The 14,176-nt window shown below is 48.7% G+C and overlaps 1 protein-coding gene across 2 annotated transcripts in view; it reads left to right on the top strand.

The window, feature by feature from the left end:
• The first annotated feature begins 10,070 nt into the window (after nt 1-10,070).
• The window catches only part of TNFRSF1B (TNF receptor superfamily member 1B), a 191,841-nt gene continuing 187,735 nt past the window's right edge, over nt 10,071-14,176 (top strand). The window contains exon 1 of one of the 2 annotated variants that reach the window (XM_086921278.1): nt 10,071-11,023. In XM_086921278.1, the coding sequence (XP_086777404.1) occupies nt 10,961-11,023 (63 nt within the window). In that variant the 5' untranslated portion in view covers nt 10,071-10,960. The remainder of the gene's footprint in view (nt 11,024-14,176) is intronic. The other variant, XM_086921279.1, reaches the window with a different exon arrangement.

The following is a 14,176-nucleotide window of genomic DNA, read 5'->3' as shown; positions in this document are numbered from 1 at the left end:
TTCCTTTGATGACTATTGAGTTAAGGCACAATCGATGACTTGTAACTGAATTACACCACAAGGTGGTTTTAGCTGTTGAGGTGAAGTTTGTGTGTGAGGAAAGGAGAGATGTTAGTTTTAGATATTGGTTGGAGCTGTTTTTCTATAGGTTGGTACTGTTTTCTGTCCTTATAACTCATTTATTGTCCTTGAGTTCTTGGGTGTTCTATGATGCAGACGCGTTTTGGTTTTATTTGAACACACATTCCCCTCAGGGTGGTGTAAGTGTAGATATTGGCTTTTCATATGTTGTTTCTACCACTTTAATATGGACTTTTGAAGGACCCTGAATTTCTCAATGGTAGGGATGATATCCTGGTGCTGATGAGGTAGTAATATATATCCACAAGGATGTGGTCACCTTGCCTATGCATTAAGTTGGACTCTTCTTCCTCTTGAAAAGATGGGAAGTTCTTGGGTCACTTTGTTCCCTTCCTCATTGGAGGCAGAACAGAGCTTGTTGTGAGGTCAGGTGTTCAGTCCGTAAATCTAAATAAATGAATACATTTAGAAATAGGAACGTAGTGCGTCTAAAATTAGGACAAACTAAAAAAAAACAGATGGGCCTTGCACTTTATAAACATGAGATAGGACTCCAAATACAGTTATACTTGTTATGCTGTAAAGTTCTTTTCTGCAAACAAAATGGCGCTCTGTGGACACAATTATCCTATGTGGAAAGGTCTGGGTGCCCACTGCAAACTTTGTGAAGTCCTGGATTAATTATGCGCAGTGTACTTTATACTAGTGAGTTAACGGAGCACAGATTCCAGACAGGACTGTGCAGTGCTTCACGTTGACAATGATGGGTCCACCATCAGCCCTAGCCTTTCAACGGCCCTGGTGCAAGCTTGGACACCTCATTGATTTCAGTCCAGATGGCTGCCCTCTGTTCCTAGCTCACATTATACCTGGTGTTTACAGTACCTCTCCCTCTTTTGGGTTCTCAGTCCTGGACCCTCTTCTGAGCTGACAGTGTTCTTAACACTCCCACCCCAGGCTCCCCCTATTCATAGTTATTAGCCCTGTTTTGACTTCCCAGTTCTAGCTTCTGTTCTCTGTCACCACAGCCCGCCCCCATTCCTGGCTGAGACCCCGACACTCCCCTTGCAACCTCACCCTCGGTTTTACTTCTTACCCTGACCCCTCCCTGCTCTGTGTTTCAGTCTCGGCCCTTGTTTTGGGTTCTCAGTCCCAAGAGCCTTGTTCTCAATCATTGGTCCAGGGTTTGTGCTCAGAACCTCCACGTGTTCTAGACTCATAGAATTTTCCCACTTTCTATGCTAGAAATCACAGAGTCTTGTTCTGGCCTCACAGTCTCGACTTGTGCTCTGTGGTAAAGATCTGGGCTCACAGTCCCAGCCGCGTCTCTTGTTCTGGGCTGACAGTCCCAGCTGCGTCTCTTGTTCTGGGCTGACAGTCCCAGCTGCGTCTCTTGTTCTGGGCTGACAGTCCCAGCTGCGTCTCTTGTTCTGGGCTCACAGTCCCAGCCGCGTCTCTTGTTCTGGGCTCACAGTCCCAGCGGCGTCTCTTGTTCTGGGCTGACAGTCCCAGCAGCGTCTCTTGTTCTGGGCTGACAGTCCCAGCTGCGTCTCTTGTTCTGGGCTCACAGTCCCAGCCGCGTCTCTTGTTCTGGGCTCACAGTCCCAGCGGCGTCTCTTGTTCTGGGCTGACAGTCCCAGCTTGTCTCTTGTTCTGGGCTGACACTCCCAGCCGCGTCTCTTGTTCTGGGCTGACACTCCCAGCCGCGTCTCTTGTTCTGAGCTGACAGTCCCAACCGTGCCTCTTGTTCTGGGCTGACAGTCACAGCTTGTCTCTTGTTCTGGGCTGACAGTTACAGCGTGTCTCTTGTTCTGGGATGACACTCCCAACGGTGTCTTGTTCTGGGCTGACAGACACAGCTTGTCTCTTGTTCCGGACCTACAGTCTCAGCTCTGTTTTGTTCTGGGCTGACAGTCACAGCTTGTCTCTTGTTCTGGGCTGACAGTCACAGCTGATCTTGTTCTGGGCTGACAGTCCCAGCTTGTCTCTTGTTCTGGGCTGACAGTCACAGCGCGCCTCTTGTTCTGGGCTGGCAGTCCCAGATTGTCTCTTGTTCTGGGCTGACAGTCACAGCGCGTCTCTTGTTCTGGAATGACAGTCCCAGCATGTCTCTTGTTCTGGGCTGGCAGTCACAGCTTGTCTCTTGTTCTGGGCTGACAGTCCCAGCTTGTCTCTTGTTCTGGGCTGACAGTCACAGAGCGTCTCTTGTTCTGGAATGACAGTCCCAGCATGTCTCTTGTTCTGGGCTGGCAGTCACAGCTGATCTTGTTCTGGGCTGACAGTCCCAGCTTGTCTCTTGTTCTGGGTTGACAGCCGCAGCTTGTCTCTTGCTCTGAGCTGGCAGTCACAGCCGTGTTTCTTGTTCTCTGCTGACAGTCCCAGCTTGTCTCTTGTTCTGGGCTGACAGGCATAGCTTTTCTCTTGTTCTGGGCTGACAGTCACAGCTTGTCCCTTGTCTGGGGGCTTACAGTCCCAGCCGTGTCTCTTGTTCTGGGCTGACAGTCACAGCGTGTCTCTTGTTTTGGATTAACAGTCTCAGCTTTTCTCTTGTTCTGGGCTGACAGTCCCTGTTGTCTCTCTTGTTCTTGGGTGACAGTCACAGCTTGTCTTTTGTTCTGGGCTGACAGTCACAGCTTGTCTTTTGTTCTGGGCTGACAGTCACAGATATGTCTCTCGTTCTGGACTGACAGTCACAGTTTGTCTTTTGTTCTGGGCTGGCAGTCCCAGTTTGTATCTTGTTCTGGACTGACAGTCACAGCGTGTCTCTTGTTCTGGACTGACAGTCACAGCGTGTCTCTTGTTTTGGATTAACAGTCTCAGCTTTTCTCTTGTTCTGGGCTGACAGTCCCTGTTGTCTCTCTTGTTCTTGGGTGACAGTCACAGCTTGTCTTTTTAGGTCTCGCCTGTCGATGCGCATGCGCATCGAGCAAGCGAGACTATAGCGAGTTATCCACTCTTTATCCACACTGCAAGGAATCGTGGCGATTCCTTGCAGTGCACGATAAATTTAAGGTCAATGCGCATGCGCATTAAGCTTATGCGCATGCGCATTGACCTTAAAAGTCACATGCGCGTGCACGTCCGTCGTGTTTTACCCCCTCCGCCCCCTCCCGCCGTGTCGCATTTCTCCTCCCCCCTCCCCTCGCGCCGTGTCGCATTTCTCCTCCCCCCTCCCCTCTCTTCCCTCCGTCTTGCTTGTTTCTGTTTGGGGGCTTGGCACCTCGAGCCGCCGTGGCGGCGCCACACTTCCTGGATGACCGCTCTGTAGATAACGGAAGTAGGGGCGTGTTGCTGATGGCCATCGCCTTGCTGCCAGGTGACACAGTTTGCTGCTGCTGCTTCCTCTTCTTCGGTAAAAGCAGATCTGGTCCACGCCGGTGCTGAGTGACATTCCCCGGAGAGGTGACCTCTGCTGCAATACCCGGCTGGAACCCCTGATGTGGTTTGGTAAAATGCCAAAAGTTGTACTTTATTCCTATACGACGAAAAACCATTTTTAATATAGAAAAGACCATCTTTTTTGATAGTGTACCATCGACTTTTTGACGTGCTCGCCAATTTTTTATCTGTGTTTTTATGGCCGTTTCTGCCGAAATAAAGATTCTTGATGGCTATATATGTTTTGGGCGCACCATTTTCTATTTTCGTTTGCCGCGTCTCGTACTTTGCATCCAAAATGCACCCTCCCCGCTTCACGGCTGGCCGCAGCGCTTTCATCGCAGTGGATCGGATCTACAAAAGCGGTGTGCATGTGCGTCACCAGCAGCAGCTCCCCCGTAACCTGGGATGGGCATGTCACCGCTGCGTGTGCAGAAGTTGCAGAGACTGCTACAGCGACGAGTATGGCATGGTAGTCACCGCTGCAACATGCAACTCTCGCTCCCTGGGCTATAGCTGCATCCCCTCCCTCCTGCTATTGGCTATCACTTTTAAATATGCTCCTTTCTCCCGTCCAATGCTAAATGGATGCTGCGCGAAGCAGGCACCATGTTAATTAAAAAAAAAATCTGCGCCATTCACACTTTCTCCTCCATCAATGCCCTTTGTGTGCCTTTTTGTTTTTTTTTTTAACCGGGAGCGGGGTCGGTTTTACAGTTTTTGCTTTTTTTGTATTTTTTTGTATTTTCTTTTCTATATATTCGGGCAGCTCTCACCATGGGTTATTTTGTCCTCTGCAGCACACACAGCGCTACCTCAACTCTGGTTGCGGCCTTTACTCCTGCAGCTGCCTAACCCCCGTCTACGCCACTTCGCAGCCCACCCGTGGACGAGGGGGGAGGAGGAAGAGTAAGGATCAGTGAACCTCCCGGAGGCGCAGGTCAGAGATAACTATACTAAAACACACACACATGGAAGAGTAGAGATCAGGTACATTTATATTTTTTTTACACCGACTACACTCCGCAGTGCCCTTTTAACAGCATGACAAAAGTGTCATCAGCAATGTTTTATTAAAGAGTGATGTAGACAGGTTGCCATCGCCCACAAGAAAGCAACTGGCTCCTTACTATGCCAAAAAATATTTGGGTTCTCTTTAAGTTTGCATCCTAATTCGGTGTGCACCTGAAACCCTTTCAAATTCCAAAACACTTCTACATTTTCGACATTAGGGAAATGAGGCATAGGAGGAAAGTGAATTTTTCAAATTTGTACAGTTTTGCTTAAGTTGAGAAATCGGGGGGGAAACAATGCTCTCCTTTGTAGCAGCTTCTGCACAACGTTTTACATTATGAATTTCTGTAAGGTTTCACATTTGCCTTTGCTTTTAAAAAGACCTTTTGTGGGTTTCCTAAAAACGTATAGTGGGCTTTACAACCCGTCAACTGCTTACTATTGATGAACTTTGTCACTTTCATTTGTTTGCTTCTTACTTCATCCTTCTTCTAGTCCGACTCCTGAGCATAGCCTCTTTAACATCCGTTTTTTTTTAATTGGATAATTTGAATCCTTCTGCTAACTCACTTTCAACTCAAAATTTTCGATTGAAAAATAGCACCAGTTGTAGGGCCTGGAACCCATTAACCAGTGCCTCAATGGCAATTAATAAGATGCAATATTATGTTTACACTGAGGGCTATGTCTGTATTTTGTACTGAATTGTATTGTTCCCTAGAGAAGGCCAAAGTTAGAAGAGATAGACAGCAGCTATAATTAGATGGTCAAATTGCTCTCCATTGTGGCCCTGGTGCATTCAGGTTCGAAGTCCATCTTTTACAGCATAGTTGAGCTCTGTGTTAACACATAAAGGCCTGGAAACAATATATTCTGGGCTGTAGGCTGCAGTCGCCTTGTACTTTATTGTTGCAACTGGTTTACTTGATTTTATTTTTAGGGCTCGCCTGCTGATGCGCTTCTGCGCATCGCTGGCGAAGCTCTATTACGGCTTATCCAGTGTTGATCCACCACTGGCGATTCCAGTGGCAATTTCTTCAAGTGCATGTGCTTTTTAGGTCATTGCGCAAGCGCAAGCCCTAAAAAGCGCGTGCACAATGCCACCAGCCGCCTGCCTGCCTCGCATTACCAGATCAAAGGCAGCCCAGCCCCCCTCCCACAAGCTTCTCAGCGTGTGCTCTGCCTCAGGCCGGCATTTCTCCTCCCCTCGGGCAAACAGATAGCCACAATAACACCCTCCCTGCTCCGCTTTTTTTAGGTCTCGCCTGTCGATGCGCATGCGCATCGAGCAAGCGAGACTATAGGGGCTCATCGACTCTTTATCTAACTTGCAAGGAATCGTGGCGATTCCTTGCAGTGCCCGTGACTTTTAAGGTCAATGCGCATGCGCATTGAGCTTATGCGCATGCGCATTGACCTTAAAAGCGCGTGCGCGTGCACGTCCGTCTCCTAACAACACACACACACCCTCTCCCCCGCTCCGCCCCCTCCCGCCGTGTCGCATTTCTCTTTCTCCTCCCCCTCCCCTCTCTCCCCTCCGTCTCGTTTCACACACACCCTCTCCCCCCCCTCCCCGCCAACACCGCCTCGCGAGCTCGTCATTCCAAACCCGCCCTCCCCCGCCTGACCCCGAGCCTAGTGGTCCCGCTTCACAGCGCATTTTTTAACCAGGTCTCTCTGTGGCCCAGTCCCTCTGTCCACAATGCCTCCCCAAAACTTGTTGCTGAGCTGCGGCAACTGTCCACCATACAGTTCCCAGTTTGTGGCTCTGTAGCGCGCCTGCGCCTCTGCCCGTGGCCCCATGCCAACACCCAAAATGGCGGGCAGTGCCAGTGCTTAAGCAGCCATCACGACTCCAACATCCAGTCTTTGTTGACTGGGTATGTTAGTCTGGCGAGGGAGAGGAGCGGCAGGTGGAGGGTGTTGCCACCCGCCAAAGGGTTTCCGACTAACTGGGAGGCGAGCCACCCGCCACCACAGCTCGGTGCGTGCAGTGGCTGTCTCGCGTCTCAGCATGGCTCTCCCCGGCCCCTTTACCTCTTTTGCCTCGCAACAGCGCCTCTTCCGCAACTGGACTCCAAAGGTTAGTTTTGTGTAGTGAATACCGGTGAGGTTCAGGTCAGCTCTGATGTCCCACAGCACGCGTCTCTCCACCTGCGGCAATCCGCTCCCCTCTGCACGCCATTCTGGTGCCGTGCACCATCTGTCAAGGCCTTATGCGCACAGATCGGCAGCAATCTGATTTATCCTACTGTTTTTTTTTGCGTGTGGCACTTTCCAGCACTCTGCCCTCCAGAATATGGGCACTTGTAGCTCTCGATATATGTTGTGGAAGGCAGGATAATGCTGTTGATTTCTCCCAAACTGCAGGAGCCTATCTAGTATGCGCCCATCTTGCTAGCCCGCCTACTAGCGCCCCGGGTCCCCAGGCATTGACCTTTTACTGTGGGACTTTTTTGTGGGGTTGTTTTGCTTCTTCGATTTTCCCCTTCAATATCTGTCTGAGCCATGGGTTAGTCATCAGGCTATTGGTCACCCCACCATCACCCCCCTCACACCCCCTCATTCACCCTAACACACACTCACATTCTCACACACCCTCTCACACACCCCTCACACACCCCATCACTCACGCTCTCACACAACACCTCACACACTCCCTCACTCACACTCTCAAACACTCCCTCACTCACCCGCTCACACCCGCTCAGTCTCACCCTCACTCTCCCTTACACTCCCTTACCCCTCAACATCACTCACTATGCCTACCCTCCCATCACACTCACCCTCACCCTCTCACACTCAAATCCCTCATACTAACACCCCTCATACACAACACCCTTAACACTCACACCACTCACCCACACACTCTCACACACCCCCCTCACCCACCCTCAACATCTCACCCTCACTAAGACTCAAACACTCACCCTCACTCACCCTCAAACTCTCACCCTCACCCTCACTCATCCTCACACTTACTCACCATCACTCACCCTCACCCTCACTCACCCTAACTCACCCTCAACACATCACCCTCACTCACCCTCACCCTCACTCACCCTCAACACCTCACACGCAACTACTCACTCACCCTCACTCATCCTCACTCAACAACACTCAACTTCACTCACTCTCAACGCCTCACCCAACACCTCACCTTCAATCACCATCGACATCTCACCCTCACTCACCCACAAAAAATCAGCCACAACACCTCACCCTCAATCACTCACCCTCAAACATTCACCCACACTCACCCTCCCTCACCCTCAATTCCTCACCCACACCCTCAACACTTCACCCTAAACACATCACTCATCCTCAACGCCTCCCCCTCCCCCTCACTCACACTCACCCTCACTCACACTCAACACCTCACCATCACTAACACTCAACACCTCACCCTCACTAACTCTCAATACCACAATCACACTTCCCCTCACTCACACTCAATACCTCACCCTCACTAACACTAAAACACTCAATCACCCTCACTCTTACTCTCACTCACACTCTACACCTCAGCCTCACGCTCAACAACACACCCTCAACACCTCACCCTCACACCCTCAACACCTCACCCCCTCAACTTCACTCGCCCTCACCCTCAAACACTCACCCTCAACACCTCACACCCTCACCCTCAAATCCTCACCCTCAACACCTGAACCTCACTCACTCTCCACACCTCACCCTCACTCACTCACCCTCAACACCTCACCCTCACTCACTCACACTCAATCACCCTCAACACCTCACCCTCAACACCTCACCCTCAACACCTCACCCTCAACACCTCACCCTCAACACCTCACCCTCAACACCTCACCCTCAACGCCTCACCCTCAACGCCTCACCCTCAACACCTCACCCTCACTCACTCTGACTCACCCTCACTCACCCTCACTCACAATCACTCACACTCAGTCACCCTCACTCACCCTCACTCACCCTCGACCCCTCACTCACCCTCACTCATCCTCACTCATCCTCAACACCTCACCCTCACCCTCATCCACCCTCATCCACCCTCAACCCCTCACCCTAACTCACAATAACACTCTCTCACCCTCACCCTCAACTCCTCACTCACCCCCACCCTCACTCACCCTCAACACCTCACCCTCACACAGTGCAATAGGTCTCGCAGGATTTTTAGTTAAAGCTTTTACATTTGCTTATTGCTTTTTTGATTTGTAATTCTTTTGCATTGCCTACAAAAAAATAAAATGCAAAAGATTTACAACAAAAAACCTATAAACAATTCTAAAAGCACTAACTCTAATGCTGCGAGACCTATTGCATTTCTAATGCTTGTGTTCTGGGCTGACAGTCACAGCTTGTCTTTTGTTCTGGGCTGACAGTCACAGATATGTCTCTCGTTCTGGGCTGACAGTCACAGAGTGTCTCTTGTTCTGGGCTGACAGTCACAGACATGTCTCTTGTTCTGGGCTGACAGTCACAGTTTGTCTCTTGTCCTGGGCTGACAGCCACAGCAGTGTCCCTTTTTGTTGGCGGACAGTCCCAGCTGTGTCTCTATCTCTTGGCTGACAGTCCCAGCTTGTCTCTTGTTCTGGGCTGACAGTCACAGTTCTCTCTTGTTCTGGGCTGACAGTTACAGCTGTGTCTTGTTCTGGGCTGAGAGTCACAGCTTGTCTCTTGTTCTGGGCTGACAGTCACAGCTGATCTTGTTCTGGGCTGACAGTTACAGCTGTGTCTTGTTCTGGGCTGAGAGTCACAGCTTGTCTCTTGTTCTGGGCTGACAGTCACAGCTGATCTTGTTCTGGGCTGACAGTCACAGCTGTGTCTTTTTCTGGGCTGAGAGTCACAGCTTGTCTCTTGTTCTGGGCTGACAGTCACAGCTGATCTTGTTCTGGGCTGACAGTTACAGCTGTGTCTTGTTCTGGGCTGACAGTCACAGCTGTGTCTTGTTCTGGGCTGACCGTCCCAGTTTGTCTCTTGTTCTGGACTGACAGTCACAGCTTGTCTCTTGTTCTGGGATGACACTCCCAACGGTGTCTTGTTCTGGGCTGACAGACACAGCTTGTCTCTTGTTCTGGGCTGACAGTTACAGCTGTCTCTTGTTCTGGGCTGACAGTCACAGCTGTCTCTTGTTCTGAGCTGACAGTCACAGCTGTGTCTTGTTCTGGGCTGACAGTCACACAGCTTGTCTCTTGTTCTGGGCTGACAGTTACAGCGTGTCTCTTGTTCTGGGATGACACTCCCAACGGTGTCTTGTTCTGGGCTGACAGACACATCTTGTCTCTTGTTCCGGACCTACAGTCTCAGCTCTGTTTTGTTCTGGGCTGACAGTCACAGCTTGTCTCTTGATCTGGACTGACAGTCACAGTGTGTCTCTTGTTCTGGGCTGACAGTCACAGCTGATCTTGTTCTGGACTGACAGTCACAGTGTGTCTCTTGTTCTGGGCTGACAGTCACAGCTTGTCTCTTGTTCTGGGCTGACAGTCACAGCTTGTCTCTTGTTCTGGGCTGACAGTCACAGCTGTCTCTTGTTCTGGCTCGTCAATTACATGAGAGCGCTGAGTGGGCGGTTTCCTCTCTGACAGACGCGGTCGGTTCTGCTTTTTTCATTCGCAATGTGTTAGAAGAACCTGTTACCAGTTATGCTGTTAGTCAGGTGAAGAGATAGAAAGGGAGAGTTTGGGGAAAAGAGACAGTGAGGTCGGATAGAAAGCGGTAGAAAGATACAGAGGAGAGGTGACAGAGAAAAAGATCCACAGAGAAATAGAAATACAGAGAGCCTGGAAGGGAAAGAGAGCGAGAGAAAGAGAGGGAGAAAGGGAGAGAAAGAGAGATAAAGGAGCGTGCGAGATAGAGGGGGAAAGAGAGGGAGAAAGGGAGAGAGGGAGAAAGGGAGAGACAGAGAGATAAAGGGGCGTGCGAGATAGAGGGGGAAAGAGAGTGGCAGATAGTTCGCGAGAGAGATAAGACAGATAGGGAGAAAGGCAGAGAAGGTGAACTAGAAGAGAGAAGCTGCGAGTGGGAGAATAGAGAGAGAACAATACAAAGTGAAAGAGTGGAAGACAGGGAGATAGGGAGGGAGAGTTGGGCAGAGTGGGGAGCGTTAGTCCTGTCCTCAATTCCTAGAACACCATTTTCCTGTTTGAGAAAGACACAGCATCCTTTGAGAAAGAGAGCGCTCGTAAGCCTGCCCAGTTTTAATATACATACTTCTCACCAGCTGAGAATAATAATTCCCTGAGTGAGGGGACAGAACACCTCCGATTCTCAGGCAAAGACAGCCTTCCATATTTGCGAGTGCGCACCCTAGAACCCGAAGGAAACGGCGCGTTCAGCCGGACAGACAGCCGAAGGCACTTGCGCCGCCTCAATGACTCCGAGAGACTAAGAGGAAGTGGAGATCGAGCCGCCGGGTCAGAGAGAGAGAGACGGCTGCCTTCAGGTGCTGGAGAGACGGTCCCTCGGCGCGGAGGTCCAGGCTGTGGGGCAGACTGCCCCGAGGATGTCTCGGCTCCTGCTCCTCCTCTTCGTCGTCCTCTGCGCCGTCGAGGCGCGTGAATCCAGGGTGAGTGACGCGACGACCGGTCTGTATACTAACAAGGCAGGCTCGCGGGTCCGCTCCATATCTACCCCCGTCCGCCGCCCGTGCGCCTCTGCCCGCCTCACCTGTCCTCTCCCACCTACTCCCCTGGTCTTTTTACATTCTCCTGTACCCTCTTTCCTGGTCCTCCCTTCTCTCACATTCTCATTTCCCCCTCTAAACTCCTCTCCCCCCCCCTTGCCCTGCTCTCCCTGCCCCTCCTGCCCAACTTTCACCTCTCCACCCAACTCCCACCGAAAGACCCCTTCTTCCTCCTCGCCTCTGCCCTACCTCATCTCTCCTTATTGTTCCCATAACCCACCATGCCCTCCCCTGCTTTCCTGACCCCCCTCCTTCCACTAACCCCCCCTCCTGTTTTCTTTTGTTCAGTCTCCTGTCACTTGCTTCCTCCTTGCTGCTGGGGCTGCTTTCCTGCCTCCTCTCTCCAAGGCCCAATGCATTCTGGTATTCACAGACTTTTTCTTATTTATTTTGAGTTTTGTAATTAACATAATTGCCCTTTGGGTTGGATCAAAACTTGGCTGAAAGTTTGTCATCCAAACTGACATTATAAAATTAGAAGAGGACATTCCAAAACACATATGTCTGTTACAGTTTCACATCAGCGAGGCTAAGCCAGAACAACTATTGGCAAAGCCAACAGTTCTGCATTTTGGTTGAGACATGTGATTGGTAATATTTGGGTGACTTTGTGTGAGTTGCCGCCTGCAGTGTTAAAAAGAAAATCCAATAATGAAGAAAACGAAGAAAAGTTTTGTACTACAACAATGTGGAAACTAGCAGTTGAACTGGCATTATGATCCGGGTTAATCTTTGCTCTAAAAAAAGTTTATTGGAAAAGAGTCAGAAGATGACACTTGCATTGTAAATGGTGAATTTAAGGCATATACAGCAAAATGTGGGACGATAGTCACTTCGGACAAAGGGACACCATCACCATCATTAAAATAACTTTATTTGATTCATTGGATCATAAAAGTATACATTGTATATAACAAATCTTTAAAACTTTCTATACAACATTTGTGGAAGATAATAAATTTATAGTTTAAAAAAGTTAAAACATGATTTTTAAACACTCAGCATATTCTCTGTCCCTCCAAAAATTACAGGATGGATTTAAAGCCTTTAGTCACACATCCAATATTTCATAGCGTTTTCTAATTAATAGGGCAGTTCTGATAAAATGAAGCACAGCACTGCAAATGACAGTAGATGGCAAAGATCATAAATAATAAAAACCCTCTTGATGAGAACAAGGACACGATTCCTTCAGGATTGGCCTAATAAAACAAGCTCTAATGTCTTTATATAATGGGCAGAAGAGCATAAAGTGCATTGTGCTTTGTTAGGCCGAGTTATTACATAAGCAGGGAGCCAGTCTCTCACACCAACTTGCCTGTTTTAAGAAAAACCACAAGAAAGTGCAGTGTGCCAAAACGAAACCTAGTCAGGAGGAAGCGTGATTGTGTATGAGTGGTAAAGGACAAGTAGAATTTCGGACCTCTTGGCTGCCTATAAATTAAGGACTTGTCTGCCAAGTTGGGCATTCTTATTTTGTTGTAATAAGCGTTCTTTATAGTTAGTTTCATGTTAGATTGTATACTTTCGGGATTATCGTAAAAAATGTCCACACCAATGTAATTAAATACGTTTTTAACATAACAGAGCCAAGGGATGGACAATGCCTTATCCAAACTCATACAATCCTTGATAATCTCTCTAGTAAATGACAGTTCCTCTGAGGACCATAAGATCAATGGGGCAATTTTTATTCTGTCTTCAACATAATCCACTCCCAATTCAAGAGTGACATAATTTTGTGGTCGAACTGATAGGGACCATCAGTAATCTTTTTAGAAATGTATTTTCCAGGATTTGTAGCTGGCTGCTTTTTTGATTGCCCCATACTCCTGCCCCATAGGATGTAACTGACAGGCATTTAGATTTATATAAAATAAGTATTTCTGCAACAGGTTTATGTCACAGCTTACATGCAAAGCGGAACAAACCCTCTATAATTCTACTAGTATGTAGGGCCCTTGCTGCAATGAGATAGTCCTAATTCAATTTATTGTTGAAAACATTCCCCAGATACGTAAAGTTAGGTACCTTATCTATAGTCTTTACTTTCACCACAACTTTTCTCGTTTTTGTTTGTTTTCGGCCCCACACCATGATAAAAGACTTGCTAAAATTTACTTTAAGATCCAATGCCCTCATAAAATCGGTAAAAGGGATCCGAGCTTTTTGGGGGTTATTAGCAGGTAAAGTCATCAGTACTGTATCATCCGCATATGAAAGGAGGGGAACTGGCTTACCTCCTATAATCGGATAGTCCAAATGCTGTTCTAATAAAAATTTCTCTACCCCATTTGTGTATAGGAGAAATAAAAAGGGGGCCAAAATGCATCCCTGTCTAACACCCTCTGTGGACGATGGCCTACCTTGTTTACCCCCTGGTCCATAGCGTATGGAGACAGAGGGTGTAGAGTGCAACCTACGTAACAGGGTAATGAGTGCCTCCTCGAAACCCATTTTTTCCATGAATGTCCACAGCTTCCCCCTGTTAACTGTGTCAAAAGCGCTGGATAAGTCCATGAACACCAGGTGGATCGACCCACCCTTGGCCTTCATGTACTTACCCATAACTAGAGACAGATTGAGACATTGTTCATTCGTTCCCACCCCCTTCTGGAAACCATATTGTGATTGGGGTATAAGACCAGACTCATTGGCCCAAGATTCCAGAGGGGCGAGAATTACTCTCCCCAGTGCTTTACATGTTGCATAAATTGGGATAGAGGCCTGTAGCATACAGGATCATTCCTGCTGCCTTTCTTGTATATTGGTACCACCACGGCCTCTTTCCATGTAGTAGGGATGCGAACCACTAGTATTGATTTAAAAACATTTGTCATCAATGGAGCCCATAATTGAGGATTGCCTTTAAACATATCTAGGGGTAGCCCATCGGGCCCTGGGGCTTTTGGAGAAGCGCCTTTGTCAATGCCACTTCGACCTCACTGACAGAGATAGATGAGCTCAGTTGATGCACAGTTTCCAAGTTAATAGTTATATTATCTTTTTGGTCTTGCATGCATACACCTTTTGGGT

Source organism: Lissotriton vulgaris, chromosome 5 (assembly GCF_964263255.1).
Source record: "Lissotriton vulgaris chromosome 5, aLisVul1.2, whole genome shotgun sequence".
NCBI lineage: Eukaryota > Metazoa > Chordata > Amphibia > Caudata > Salamandridae > Lissotriton > Lissotriton vulgaris.
Note: the sequence above shows the minus strand (reverse complement) of the source record. Positions and strands in the feature narration are given on the sequence as shown.